Source organism: Galeopterus variegatus, unplaced genomic scaffold (assembly GCF_000696425.1).
Source record: "Galeopterus variegatus unplaced genomic scaffold, G_variegatus-3.0.2 Scaffold493, whole genome shotgun sequence".
Taxonomy (NCBI): Eukaryota; Metazoa; Chordata; class Mammalia; order Dermoptera; family Cynocephalidae; genus Galeopterus; species Galeopterus variegatus.
In genome coordinates this window covers 419626-433501 of record NW_007726604.1, presented here as the reverse complement: position 1 = coordinate 433501, position 13876 = coordinate 419626, and the positions used below count along the sequence as shown (strand labels likewise).

General features: G+C 43.3%; 1 protein-coding gene and 1 pseudogene across 1 annotated transcript in view; both read left to right on the top strand.

Moving 5' to 3' along the window:
* FBXO18 (F-box protein, helicase, 18) overlaps positions 1-13876 on the top strand; it is a 31828-nt gene that overhangs the window by 14824 nt on the left and 3128 nt on the right. The window contains 7 exon segments of the mRNA XM_008569423.1: positions 2772-2871; positions 2963-3084; positions 4970-5045; positions 5619-5816; positions 6471-6644; positions 7276-7291; positions 9182-9227. Of these exon segments, the coding sequence (XP_008567645.1) occupies positions 2772-2871; positions 2963-3084; positions 4970-5045; positions 5619-5816; positions 6471-6644; positions 7276-7291; positions 9182-9227 (732 nt within the window).
* LOC103587843 overlaps positions 7417-13876 on the top strand; it is an 8556-nt pseudogene continuing 2096 nt past the window's right edge.

Sequence of the window (13876 nt, the reverse complement as noted above, 5' to 3'; positions counted from 1 at the left end):
CAAGCCTTGTGCTTCCCCTCCTTGTTTTTTTTATGTGCTGGGCATGTGCAAGGTTCACAGTGTATAGCAAGTCCTGGCTTCTAAGCAGTGGTTCTCAAAGTGGTTGTTGGGGGGCTGCACAGTCAAAACTGTTTTCCTGATGGTTACTTGCCTTTTCCACTGTTGACACTGGCACTGGCGGTGCAAAGCAGTGGTAGGTAAAACTGCTGGTGTCTCACCGTGAGTCAATGCCTTGGCACCAGACTGTATGAGCAGCTGGCATATTCTCCAGTGCACTTATAGAGTTTAGAGAAAAGCAGTTGCCTTAAGAATGGCCTTGATAGGGCCGGCCCGGTGGCGCAATGTGCTCTTTTTGCTAGCAGGTAATGGGTTTATTGTTGTTATTTTTTTTTTTTTCCTTTTTGTCTTTTTTCGTGTCCGGCAACGGATTGCAACCCTCAGTGTTGCGCCCGCACCGCGCTCAGCCAGTGAGCGGGAACCGGTCTGTATGTGGGATCCGAACCCTCGGCGGGAGCGCCGCCGCACTCCCAAGCGGCGCACTGTAACAGTGCGCCACCGGGCCGGCCCTATTGTTGTTATTTTTAAGTGAATTAAAGTTTCTGGTATGGTTTCTAACTATAGATAGATATAGATTTACAGCTCATGTAAATGAGCTGCTTGGAGACCTTTTAGTAATTTTTAAAAGTGTGAATGGTCCTGAGACCAGAGGTTTGAGAACCACTCCTTTCAAGAAACTGACTTCCAGTTAGAGGATGTGGGATGTGTTATTTGTATTAAAGTGTAAGTTGTATTGTGTCATATTAGCTTTTGAAAATTCTGTAGACTCCTGTGACTCTCTTGCCTTGAGTTCTTCTCCGCTGTAGTGATTTAGGGTGGTCAGCTCCGAGTGGTTTTGTTTTTTTAATAGATGGCATTTTTTTTTTTAGCAGTTTCAGATTTACAGAAAAATTAAGAAGATAGTACAGACAGTTCCCATATACCCTATACTCAGTTTCCCTATTATTATTCCACATTTTATATTGATGTGGAACACTAACCATGATTAATGGACCAGTACTCATACATTATTATAAACTGAAGTCTGCAGTTTATTCACATGTCCTTACTTTTTAAATAATGCCTCCTACTACTGCAGGATCCCATCCAGAGTTCCACATTACATTTAGTCGTGTCTTCTCAGGCTCTTGTAGGCAGTGTCAGTTTCTCAGACTTTCCTTGTTTTGATGACCTTGACAGTTTTGAGAAGTACTGGTCATATATTTTGCAGGATGCCCCTGTACTGGAATTTGTTTAATGTTTTTTCTCCTGGTTAGACAAGAGTTAAGGGTTTGGGGAGGAAGGCTACAGAGGTGAAGTGCTGTTTTTGTCACATGGTATTAAGGGTTCTTGTCATCAGGATGCTTTATCACTGTTGATTGACCTTGATCAGCTGGCTAAAGTAGTATTTGTCAGGTTTCTCCACCGTAAAGTTCCTCTTTGTCCCCCCTTTCCATGCTGTGTGCCTTGGAGGGAACCACCTATACTCAGCCCACACTCAAAGAATAAGTGTTGGAGTATCTTCATAAGTTATTTGGAATTCTTTTGTAGAGGAGATTTATCTCTTCTCCACTGTTTGTTTACTCATTCATTCATCTATCTCAATATGGGCTCATGAATATTTTATAATTAGGGTTATGGTGCACTAGGAACAGGTTAATAGCAAAAAAGTACTATTTTTTGGAAGTCTAGTTTTCTTTTGGCTGTTTTTTTACTATTACAAAAGCACATAATACTTGATTACATTAAGTTATAAATGCATGGAAGGAGGCGGTACATGCCATGAGTTTGGTGAAGAATGGTATCTTTGCAGCTGGAGTGGTCAAAGAAGATGGGTCTTTGGCTTATTTTTGAAGGGTGGGAAGTGAGTTTGATATGTGAAGGGGACTTCTAGGCTAATAGAAAACAGCATAAGCCGTGGCAGGGGAAGGACAGGGGAAGCTCAGGTAATGATGACTGTACTCATGACTGGCTTGTGCAGGGCAGTGGTGTTAATGTTGAACGGGATCTCAAAGGCAAGAGGAGAAATCCTCCCTATCCACTCTTAGTCTTTTGTATAGTTAAACTTAGCTAGATTTGGTTTGGAAAAAAAGGTAGATTTGCTTTAAAGAAAAGTTTACAGGCTGGCCGGTTAGCTCAGTTGGTTAGAGCATGATGCTGATAACATCACTGTCCAGGGTCCAATCCCTGTACCAGTCAGCCACAAAACAAACAAACAAACAAACAAAAGAAAAATTTACTGTTGGTGTTGAGCAATAATGGAAAAATAAAGACCGTCTAGATTGTGAAGGATCTTGAAAGCGAGCCCATCACTTTTTTAGAATGGTTTGACAGTGGGAGGAGACGGAGATAAAGAGACCCATAGGAGAGGCATGAAGTTAGAGTTTCTGAGCTGAACTGGTAGCAGTGGTAGGAACAGACAGTGTAGATAGGATGATGGAAGAGTTGTCAAGGTTTGGATTTGGAGGCAAGGTATTAAGAAAAAGAGGTCACTCAAGGGTTTCAAGATAGGAAATACTACTCATAATTCCTAGAGATGACGTCAGTGACTCTTTGATGTCTAGATCTTGTCTGGGTAGAAGTGGTTCTACCGTAGGGAATTTCCACATCCCCTTTCATGTGGGATGACTCAGGGATAATTTATTGGGTTTGGCAGGGCCAGGCCTTGGCAGTGATAGAAATGTAGTCACGTACATCTGGGTGGGTTGCTAACTCCTCTTGTTGTTTTTCAACAGAGTTTTAGATTTGGTGTGGAAATAGCTTACGTGGGAGCTACTATCCTGGATGTCTGCAAGAGAGTCAGGAAAAAGACTTTGGTCGGAGGAAACCATCAAAGTAAGGCTTTCAGTTACTCTTTCATTTGTTATGGAATTTAATTTTCCACTGTATTTTGCTTTGCCATAGAGTTTGTGTTCTCTCCCCAAAGGTGGCATTCGAGGGGATGCCAAGGGGCAGGTGGCCCTGTTGTCCCGGACCAACGCCAATGTGTTTGACGAGGCTGTACGGGTGACAGAAGGAGAGGTTCCTTCGAGGGTGCATTTGATTGGGGTAAGAGTAAGTTTTTGTTGACTGCTTCATGCACAGAAGTGTTGCAGACACACACCCCCAGTGAAAATGTTCAGCTTAATTAGGATTATTATGCAAGAAAGCATTTGGGTTTAATGCTTTCCATCAGGCTGCACTGTGACCCAAGTCTTTTTTACCCCTGGCTGTTCTGATTATGCTCGTGAAGCATTCCTGTTGTGACAGACCCAACAAGGACTCAGGATCTTTTCTTTCCATCTTTAAAAAATGAATTCCTTTCTTACCCTTGACCATGTCTGTGAGGCCAAGGCTGCCCTAGGCTTTTCTGGTCGTGTGTTGTATGTTAGTGTAAGAACAGCGGAGCTGGCAACACATGGATTCACAAGCCTTGGTTCTAGTGCTGGCTGTCACTAACACTGTGTGGCTTGAGGCAAGTCACCACTCTGTGTGCCTCATTCTCTCCCTCTCTAGATAGCGGTAGTGCCTTTTCTTCACCTGTTTCATAGGGAAGTTAGGAGAATTAAGTGGCATGTTTACAGCATTTTTAATTCTGAAGCAGTTATATGACTAAAAGATATTCATTTATGGAAAAGTATTTTCAAGGGTCTCTTATGTGCTGGGTGCGCTAAATATAGTCAGTGAATCATAATCAAAAGGTGTTTTTTATTTATGAAAATCAATATAACCGTATTATAGAAATGTCATAAATTAAAAGGGAAAAAATCATAATCCCAGTGTTTGACATAATTCTCATTTCTACTGATTATTTTTTATTTATTTATTTTTTTTGTCTTTTTCGTGACCAGTAAGGGGATTGCAACCCTTGGTGTGGTGTCGCCCACATCGCGCTCAGCCAATGAGCATACCGACCAGTCCTATATAGGATCCGAACCCACGGCGGGAGCGTCGCTGCGCTCCCAGTGCCGCAGTCTCCTGAGTGCGCCACGGGGCCGGCCCTCTACTGATTATTTTTGTCTTTCCCCTTATAGATGTATATTTTTGCATAATTGCAACTATAGTGTACATCAAAACGTATGCCATTTTTCTCTCAACACATAAGCATATTTTCTTTCATTGCTACTTTGATGACTTTATAATATTTCACCTAGTGGATATAGCATAACTCAGCCATTTTCATATTGTAAGAGAATTATTGTTTTTGGCATATCATCCCTGATGGGCATAACATAAAGTAAGTGGCTCTCTTCCCCTCTCTTACATACGCTTGTCATTGGTAGCATGCATCTGCACTTGGTTACATGTCTGGTTGTGAATTATAATGTATGCTGTCTTATTGTGGTCTCTGTTTTATGTGTCCCTCCCCAGAATATGAAAAGCTTTTAGAGTGTGGGGCCCTTGTCACCTCTGTCTTCTGTGCTGGGCCTATGCCCTGTGTGTGCTGAGCCAATGCCCTGTGTGTGCTGAGCCACAGCCAGGGCTCAGCAGGTTCTTCTTATGTAGAATGGGGCTAACCTGTGGCACAATCAGGTCCTCTCCTCTAAGGCTGACCTTTTAAAACATAGAATAGTCTGGACCTAGAGACATTCTCTAGTTCTTATCTCATGAGAAACGGTGGTAAGTATTCATACTCGACACTTTGTGCTCAGGTATTGTTTAGATTCTTTGCAACCATTTTACATTCCCTCTTATTGATGAGGAAGCAACGCACAGCGAGATCTTGCCGAAACGTAAAATCTGATGGTTCCGAGTGTTGGGGCCACACTACAGCCTGGCACTTTGGTGTGATGGCGTTGCCTGCTTACTCTCTGTGCTTTGGGTGCATTTTGAGATCCGTTTCCAAGAGACCATCTCATCTCAAAATCCCATCCCTACACTTGCTTTATTTTGTTTTGTTAAAGCAACAGCAATTAAAAAAAAAAACAAAGATCCCACCAAAAAACTTTTTCAGGGGATTAAATCATTTGGATTGGACAGAATCATTGATATTTGGATCCTTCTTCAGCCAGAGGAAGAACGGAGGAAACGTGAGTATCCGCCTGGCCTCTGTGCGGTGGAAGGAAGCACTTGGGGCAGGGATGGGAGAGAAGCAGGCGGTTCCAAGTCAGTGTTCTGCTTTCCTTCAGGACTGGGGGGAGCTCTTTCCCCATAAAGAGTGGGTGCCTCCAGCCTCCTGTTTGCAGAGGTACTGACAGACTTTTCCAGGTCCTCCTCTCAGGAGTCTCCATTTCTTTCTAATGTTGGTTCCTTAGGTTGTCTTGCCCCTCATCTTTCTGTCTTCCTGGGCAACTTTTCACATGGACAGTTACATGTGGGCCCAGATGATAACTCCTAACATGTCTATAGCGCCTTTCTTTTCCTATTGACCATGCTATTTCAAATCTCTGTGAAGTAGGTGAGGTTCTTTATCCTCAGTTGGAGACGGAGAGGCCATTGCATTGACTTGCCCAGGGACACACAGCAAGTTAGTAATGCAGTCAGGACTGGAACCTGGGTCCCCTCTGTGAGACCCTCCGCTGTCACACTGGTGGTTAAACACGTGCAGTTGCTGCCACCGACTATTAGGGCAGCCTGTGTCACATTCACCTGCATCTCCTTAGAAAACCTCATCATTAAAGACAAGTTTATCAGAAGATGGGTGCACAAAGAAGGCTTTAGTGGCTTTAAGAGGTACGTGACTGCTGCTGAGGACAAAGAGCTGGAAGCCAAGATTGCAGTAGTCGAAAAGTATAATGTCAGGATTCCAGAGCTGGTGCAGAGGATACAGAGATGCCACGTAGAAGATCTGGACTTCGCAGGTAAGGAATGTGGTTGGTTCTTACCTTCCCACCAAGAGAAGGAACAGGAGGTCTTTTGATATTTCTTACCTGTCTGAGGTGTCTGTGGCCAAGGATGCCTTTGTCATTGAAGAGGAAGGGGAGCAGAGCTCCTGTTCTTCCTCAGGGCTCTCTATTTCTCTTCTACTTCCAAGCCAGTACAATAGGATTTTCTAGTCCCAGCTCTGCTGGGTGAAACTCTGGGTGAGCCACACAGCCCACTCCTGTTCTTCCTCAGGGCTCTCTATTTCTCTTCTACTTCCAAGCCGGTACAATAGGATTTTCTAGTCCCAGCTCTGCTGGGTGAAACTCTGGGTGAGCCACACAGCCCTCTCTGGGCCTCGGTCCCTTCATGTGTAAGTTATAGGGGTGAGCAGGGTCACTTTGGCCTCTGCAGTCTGATTCTGAGAGGTACTAACTCTCCAGTTCACTTTCTTCTTTTCCCCTCACTTTTTTCATTTTTCTTTTTCCTTTGACTGTAGTTTCCTCTTCCCTCCTTTTCCCAGAAAGCTGCACAGAGGCAAGGAGCCATATTAGTTAGAGTATAAGAGTACAGCAGGAAGTATACCTTCGTTTCCCTTCTCTCATGTCTACCCCATGAAATTCCCACCTAACCATGTGCTGTTTTTGTTCTAGAGTACATACTGGGCACTGTGCACAAAGCCAAAGGCTTGGAGTTTGACACTGTGCATGTTTTGGATGATTTTGTGAAAGTGCCTTGTGCCAGGCATAATCTTCCCCAGCTTCCCCACTTCAGAGTTGGTAAGGAGACTGGTTGCTCCTAGGACATTCTTATTTTAGCAGTTGAGAGTTGGTGGGGATGCTTCCTTTTGACTGCCTTGACTTTTGTGGGTGGTGTGGACTCTTGGGAGGGTTTTTGTAGAAGAAAAAAAGCACCTCCTAGTCCTAAACTTTTGATTGTTATACTGTGTTTTTCAGAAAAACCAAACTTCTACAGGGTCCACCCTCTCTTTGTTGCTTATAGGGCTGTTATGCTTCTAGGGGCCTCTTTAACATGCACCTGCTCTTTAGGTTTGTATTTTTCACCATCAGACATTGGGTGTCCCAGCCTCATAAAAGCTTTAAAACATATAATTTACCTACTTACCAAGGTGTTTTTTAAAAAATTAATTCCTCTTCTTTTCATTAAAGAGTTTAGAAAAACATAAAAGCTGAAATAGTAAGCACTCTTTAACATTTGTCTGCTTTTTAATAAACGTATACTCAAGGCTGATTGTTAAACTCTAAGCATCAGTGCTATTTTATTTTAAATCTTGGAATAAAATCATTTGAAGTTTAACTACAAACAAACTAACAAATGCTCTCTGCTAATTGTAGATTCAGAATTTGGGGCATAGCATACCTTGGAATGCCAAAAATATAAATACTAAACGTTCCTTATCTCTGGTGAATATGGTCATAAAATGAAGGAGAAACACAGGGGTTAAACGTAAACTGGAGTGGAGCGAGGAAATGAGGGGGCCATGGAGAGGGATCAGCTGCTTTTGTTGTGGGGAGAGGTTTATTTTATATTACTACCTTTTTCCCCGACTGGTTTCCATAATTTTTTTTGTATAGCAGGATGATTTATTCAGAGTGTTCCCTCCAGGAGGTGAGGTGTGTGAGGAGCTGTGGCGGCTAAACATTGCTGCCAGTGGCCTTGAGCCGGGGTGTTGGGGGGAGGGAGGTTGGGCAGTGACCACTTTTTAGTATATTTATTGAGCCAAGCACCTTTCTGGGCATGGGGGTTATAATTGTGGGCAAAAAAAATTTCTGCCCTCATAGAGCCTACATCTACATGAAGAGATGGACAGCAGATAAGTAAACAAACAATATCTCTTCACATTTTTGAGGAAGATAGTATCAGAGCTGAAAAGGGAGAAACTTTGCAAATAAATATTTTGTGTGACTCATTATAACGGCAAAAGCTTCTTGCATAAGACTGATTAGCTTGCATTTTTATCACTTTTACCTTTCATGTCTCCTTGACATTTTTCCTCTAAGCGTCTCAGAGACAAGCTTATTTGGCCATAGAATGTCTCTGGAATTTGAAATCAGATGCTTTTTTCCCAAAGCAGTTTTTCACCTGGGGCCTCACCAAGTGTGACAGCTTAAGCATCAGAACTTAGAACTGAAGCTGTTTTTTTTTTTTCTTTGATTGCGTCTTTCCTGTTGCTTTGCTCACCAGCAAAATTTTTCTGTAAATCACCAGATAGTAAATATTTTAGCCAGGTGGCTGACGAAGACAGCCAAGGGGCAGATCCTGGTACTTGATGGCCGAGGTCACCTGCTGGGCCGCGTAGCCACAGTCATGGCCAAGCAGCTACTACTGGGCCGGAAGGTGGTGGTTGTACGTTGTGAGAGCATCAACATTCTGCCAATTTCTTTTTTTTTTTTTGTCCTTTTTGAGACCGGCCGCACCGCGCTCAGCCAGTGAGCGCTGTGAGCGCACCGGTCATCCCTATATAGGATCCGAACCCGCGGTGGGAGTGCTGCTGTGCTCCCAACGCTGCACTCTCCCGAGTGTGCCACGGGCTCGGCCCAACATTCTGCCAATTTCTACAGAAAGAAGTTAAAGTACCTGGCCTTTCTCCCAAGTGGATAAACATCAACCCATCCCGTGGCCCCTACCACTTCCCAGCCCCTGGCTGCATCTTTTGGCAGACCATGCAAAGCATGCTGCTGTACAAGACAAAGCGGGGCCAGGCTGCCCTGGACCACTTCAAGGTGTTTGATAGGATCCCACCGCCTATGACAAGAAAAAGCAGTGGTGGTTCCTCCTGTTCTCAGGGTTATGCATCTGAAGTCTACAAGAAAGTTTGCCTACCTGGGACACCTGGCTCCTGAGGTTGGCTGGAAGTACCAGGCAGTGACAGCTACTCTGGAGGAGAAGAGGAAGGAAAAGGCCAAGATCCAAAGAAAAAACAACTCACAAGCTAAAAAGAACGTGGAGAACAAAATTGACAAATACACAGAGGTCCTCAAGACCCATGGACTCCCAGTGTGAGCCCGATGAAGACTTTATTTCTCATGCTTGGTTTGGCCTACCCTTCCTCCATCACCTCCCTGGGATGTGGGGGACCTAGGGACAGCTGTCCAGGCAGCTTGGGACTTACGGAGTTGGGGACAAAGAAAGGACCTTAGGTACTGCTCCTGTTTAAGAAGTCCTTTCCATAAATTCAGTTTCAGTATTTGCAAAAGTGAGCTGCAGCTGTCAGAATGAGAGAAAAGGCTTGTGGGGCTGGTGTGAACCCAGTGTTGTACAAAGGGTATTATGCAGGGAAGATATGCAGCCAGGGGTTACAGGCACTGCACTCTCTCTTTCCCTGTATTTTGTGATCAAAATAAATTATTTCTAAAGAAAAAAAAAATATTTTAGGCTTTGCAGGTCATGTGATCTCTGCAGCTACTCAACTCTGCCGTTGTAGCACAAGAGCAGCCATGAGTGTATGTTAACGAATGAGTGTGGTTTTGTTCCAATAAAACTTTATTTACAGAAACAGGCACTGGTCTGGATTTGGCCCACTTGTAGATTGCTGACCTCTGGTTTAGAGATAAGTGTCACTTCCCTTAATCTGTAAACCAATACCCCAAGGAGTTAAGCAGAATCATCTTTCTGTACAAACAGCTGGTACCTGTTACACGAATTTGTATATGAACTTTTATCACAAGTATTTTTTTAAAACCTGTAGTATGGTTTTCTCATAGAATTAGTGTTACGCTAGTGGTTAGACATATAACAAAACCACGTTGTCGTAGTGGTGACTTTTAATTGGGGGTATTATGGAGCACTGGGTCATTTTATAACAGGATTTTTTTTTTTTACTTATGAAAACTTTGAGACATTAAAAAGTAGAGAAGACAGTGTATTCAACAATTGTAAACAAATCTCCCCTATATATATTTGGAGTACTTTTTTCTAAAACTATGGACCTTTTTTCCTCATAACCACAGTGCCATTTTCATATTTATAAAATTTTTTTTTGTCCTTTTTGAGACCGGCCGCACTGCGCTCAGCCAGTGAGCACCCCGGCCATCCCTATTTAGGATCTGAACCCGTGGCAGGAGCGCTGCTGCGCTCCCAGCGCCGCACTCTCCCAAGTGCGCCACGGGCTCGGCCCATATTTATAAAATTTTTTTTTGTCCTTTTTGAGACCGGCCACACTGCGCTCAGCCAGTGAGCACCCCGGCCATCCCTATTTAGGATCTGAACCCGTGGCAGGAGCGCTGCTGCGCTCCCAGCGCCGCACTCTCCCAAGTGCGCCACGGGCTCGGCCCATATTTATAAAATTTTTAATAACATGTGGCCTCAACCGCCCAATCCATAATCATACTTTTATGATTGTCTCAGAAGTACCTTTTTTACAGCTGGTTTGTTCAAATCAGGATCCAAATAAACATTTGGTTGGTAGTCTCTTAAGTTATTTAATTTGGAGAAGTCCAGAACCCTCTCTTCCCCCCTTTTTAATGCTCCTGTCTTATTGCAGAAACTAGGTCACTTGTCCTAGAGAATGTTTCACGTTCTAGATTTGCTGCCTTGTGTGGTTATATAACTTGTTCTGCCATTGCCTACCCTGGATTTCCTGTAACTGGAAGCTAGCCCAGAGAGACTTGATTAGATTCAGGCTTAACGTTTTTGGCAGAATGCTGCATTGGGGGTGAGAGGGACTGTGTTTCTCATCACATCAGGAGGCGCATGATATCAGGTTATCTGTTGCCTTCTTAGTGATGCTGAGATTGTTCATCTTTTTACTAGACAGAACTAGGAAATTCAGATTTTTGAAAAGAAAGAAAAATCAGTGGTACATATTGATAATTCCTATCTCAATTTATAATTTAAATTTGTTAAACATAACACAAATATATAAAACAGCATAAGCTAGTTTAAAATTATGTTGCAGTCGGTGTCCACCAGGCCAGGTGGTGGGATCTGCCAGCCCCCAGGTGGCCCCTCAGGGAAAGCGCCTCTCTCTCCCTCCTGGAGTGACCACCTTCCCGGCTGCTCGGACCAGCACTGTCTAGCTTTGCTTCATAGTGTTTTACCAAGTGTGCCCCACCAACAACACGAGCACTACACGAGGCAGTTTTACGCTGCTCTCCTTGTTCTCCCTGTTTTTTGGAGCTGCACAGTCAGAGCCCATAGCCCATCCCATAACACATGAGTTGAAGTTCTATAGTCCAGTAAAGATTTAACATTATAGGATTTCACTTCTTTTACACTTGAATTCTTTCTCTTACACTGAAAATTTTGGTTCCTAATAGTATTTATTACTTACTTATACTATTCTATGTATTTCAAAATAATGTTGAAAATAATACCAATGTTACTTCTGTGTGTGTGTGTGTGGCTGGCCAGCAGGTACTGGTATGGGAAGCCTTGACCTTAGTGTTACTATCAGTACTGTGCTCAATCCAACTGAGCTAACTGGCCAGCCCTCGGTATTACTATTAATAAAACACTGCTTGGAATTTAAGATTTCCCAACAGCTCCATTTCTCCTGAACATATATTTCACTAATGATGTGTAGTCAATATCATGTTCTGGAGTTGCTTAAAATAAGTTTTTTTCTCTGGTTTTATTGCCAATTAAATATAGTTAGATATGTTTGTCTACAATCCCTACAGGGATTGCTTTGTTTCTTTTTGATTTAATTATCTCTTTTGAATGTATAAAATCTATTTATGTTTTCAAAGTCAAACCTTACAGCAAAAGAAGTCTCCTTTCATCCCTGTCCCCTTCAGACTATTCTCCCCCTCTGCCATTGGTAGCTGGTTTTTAAAAACTACTGATTTATTGTTCAGTATTTCTTTTCACAAATATTAGCAAACTTGTATGTATTTCATATTCTGTTCACAAAAGGTAGCATTCTCTATATGCTGTTGTGAACCTTGCTTTTGTCACCTAGAGGTACGTATGGAAGTCACAGTCTATCGGTTCCTGAAGTGCTCTCTTTTCTTGTACGGCTGGATTGTATTCTGTGTCCACGTGCTGTGATGTATGCAGTCCCTCACTGATGGGCGCTGGGTTGCTTCTGATCTTTTGTTTTCAGTAATCAGGTTGCAGTGCATAATTGTATACACTAGTTATTTTCTACTTTTGCCAGCGCACCCTGGGAACACATTTCTAGAAGTGGAACTGCTGGGTGAAGGTAAATGCGAATGAGATTTTTCTAGATATTGCCAAACTCTTCACAGAGATTGTGTCACTTTAGAGTCTGACCAGTTATATTGTAGAAGAGTTAAAAAGGCCATTTTAAAGTTAATGGTAAGTTTGTTAGTTGGTTACCATATATGTTTTATGAAAGGAGTTTTCACCATAGAAGAAAAGCGCACATCATCTGGAGAGAAACTCCCCTCACTGAGACCGGGCTGGGAAACATCTGCGTGCCCACAGGGCGCTCAGGAAGCCTGGAGAAGGCGCCTGTTTGTGGGAACAGATGTTTAAGCCTGAAAGGCCTGGTGTGTGGCGGGTGCTTCTGCTTTTTCTTTTCAAAGCCTGTAAGTCAGTTTGGGGACATCCTGCTTCACAAGTGGCTGACTCCAGCCTCTGCTCGGAAAGGATAGCTATAAAGGATGGCAGAGACTCGGGGGCAGGTGAGGGGCACACGTGTGACGCTGTGAAACCGTGTCGAGAGTGATGGAGTCAGGCACAGTGGTGGTGGAGACAGAAAGGAAGCCAGTGTTCCCTGCTCCCTAGAGTGAGAAGCCATCCTGGTCTCCCCTGTAACCAACAGTGGTCGAACAGCCTCCTTTTTCTCTGACCCCCCTTAGACCAGCCAGTCGAATCACCAAAGCCTTCGTTCCTTTGTTTCTTTAAGTTTTGAGGAGGTGAAGGCAGTCATTACATCTCTGAGGTATTAAGTGGCATAGCGTTATTCTAGTTGCTCAAAGACAGTTTCTGAGCCTTGCAGAAACTTAGATTCTCCATCCCAAAGTCACTAGCACGACCTCAGAGTGGTGCCCAATACAGAAACTCCGCAGGTGTGTGCTGAGTAGAGGAAAGAAGTACCCCTGCTCTGGCTGGTCGGGCAAAGAGCACAGCCCACGGCAGCCTGGCCCCCCTCCCAGTCCTTCCACACACCCCATTGTGAATTGCTGGGCACGCTACTTGCCCACTCTGTGCCTCAGTTTCCTTATCTGAAACAGGCATAACGTCAGTAACTTCAACTCAAAGGATGTTTTTTACAGATTAAGTAAATGTTAGCTATTACTTTATCACATTGAAGTTACATGATTTTATGCAATCAGATTTACCCTCCAGGGTTCCACAAGGCCAAACTTTGTTCATAGTATACACATCATGTATGTAACATACACTGTGTTCATAGTACATGTCATGTAAACACTGTTCATAGTGCTTGTCATGTATGTAACAAAAAATTCGTAGTACATGTTATACATGTAACACACTGTTCATAGTGCATGTCATGTACATAACATGCACTGAGTTTATAGTACGTCATGCATGTAACACTGTTCATGGTGAATGTTATACATTACACATAGTGTTCACAGTGCATGTTCTACATGATGCACACTTCATGGTACATGTTATATATGAAACATACACTGTATTCACAGTACATGTTATACAGGTAACACTGACCACAGTGTGTTATACATGCAACACACTGTTCACAGTACATGTTGTAAATGTAATATATACTGTGCTTACAGTACATATTATATATGTACTGTTTGTGGTACATATGTATTTTACATGTAACGACACCTGTTTATAGTACATATTATACATGTAACAGTCACTGTTTTTAGGGTACCAGGATGTTTCTTTTACTTTTTGCACTAACGCTCTCACAAGTGTGCAGTGGAGTCCCCAGAGGCCACCTGACATGTGATGTCAACACAGTTTGAACACAGAAGCACGGATGAGAGTCCTGTTGGCTTCTATTAAGCTAGATATTAAAGAGATTTGCAAAAATGTAAAGTAATGGGCCGGCCCGGTGGCGCACTGCTACAATGCGCCGCTTGGGAGCGCAGCGGCGCTCCCGCCGAGGGATCGGATCCCACATACAGACCGG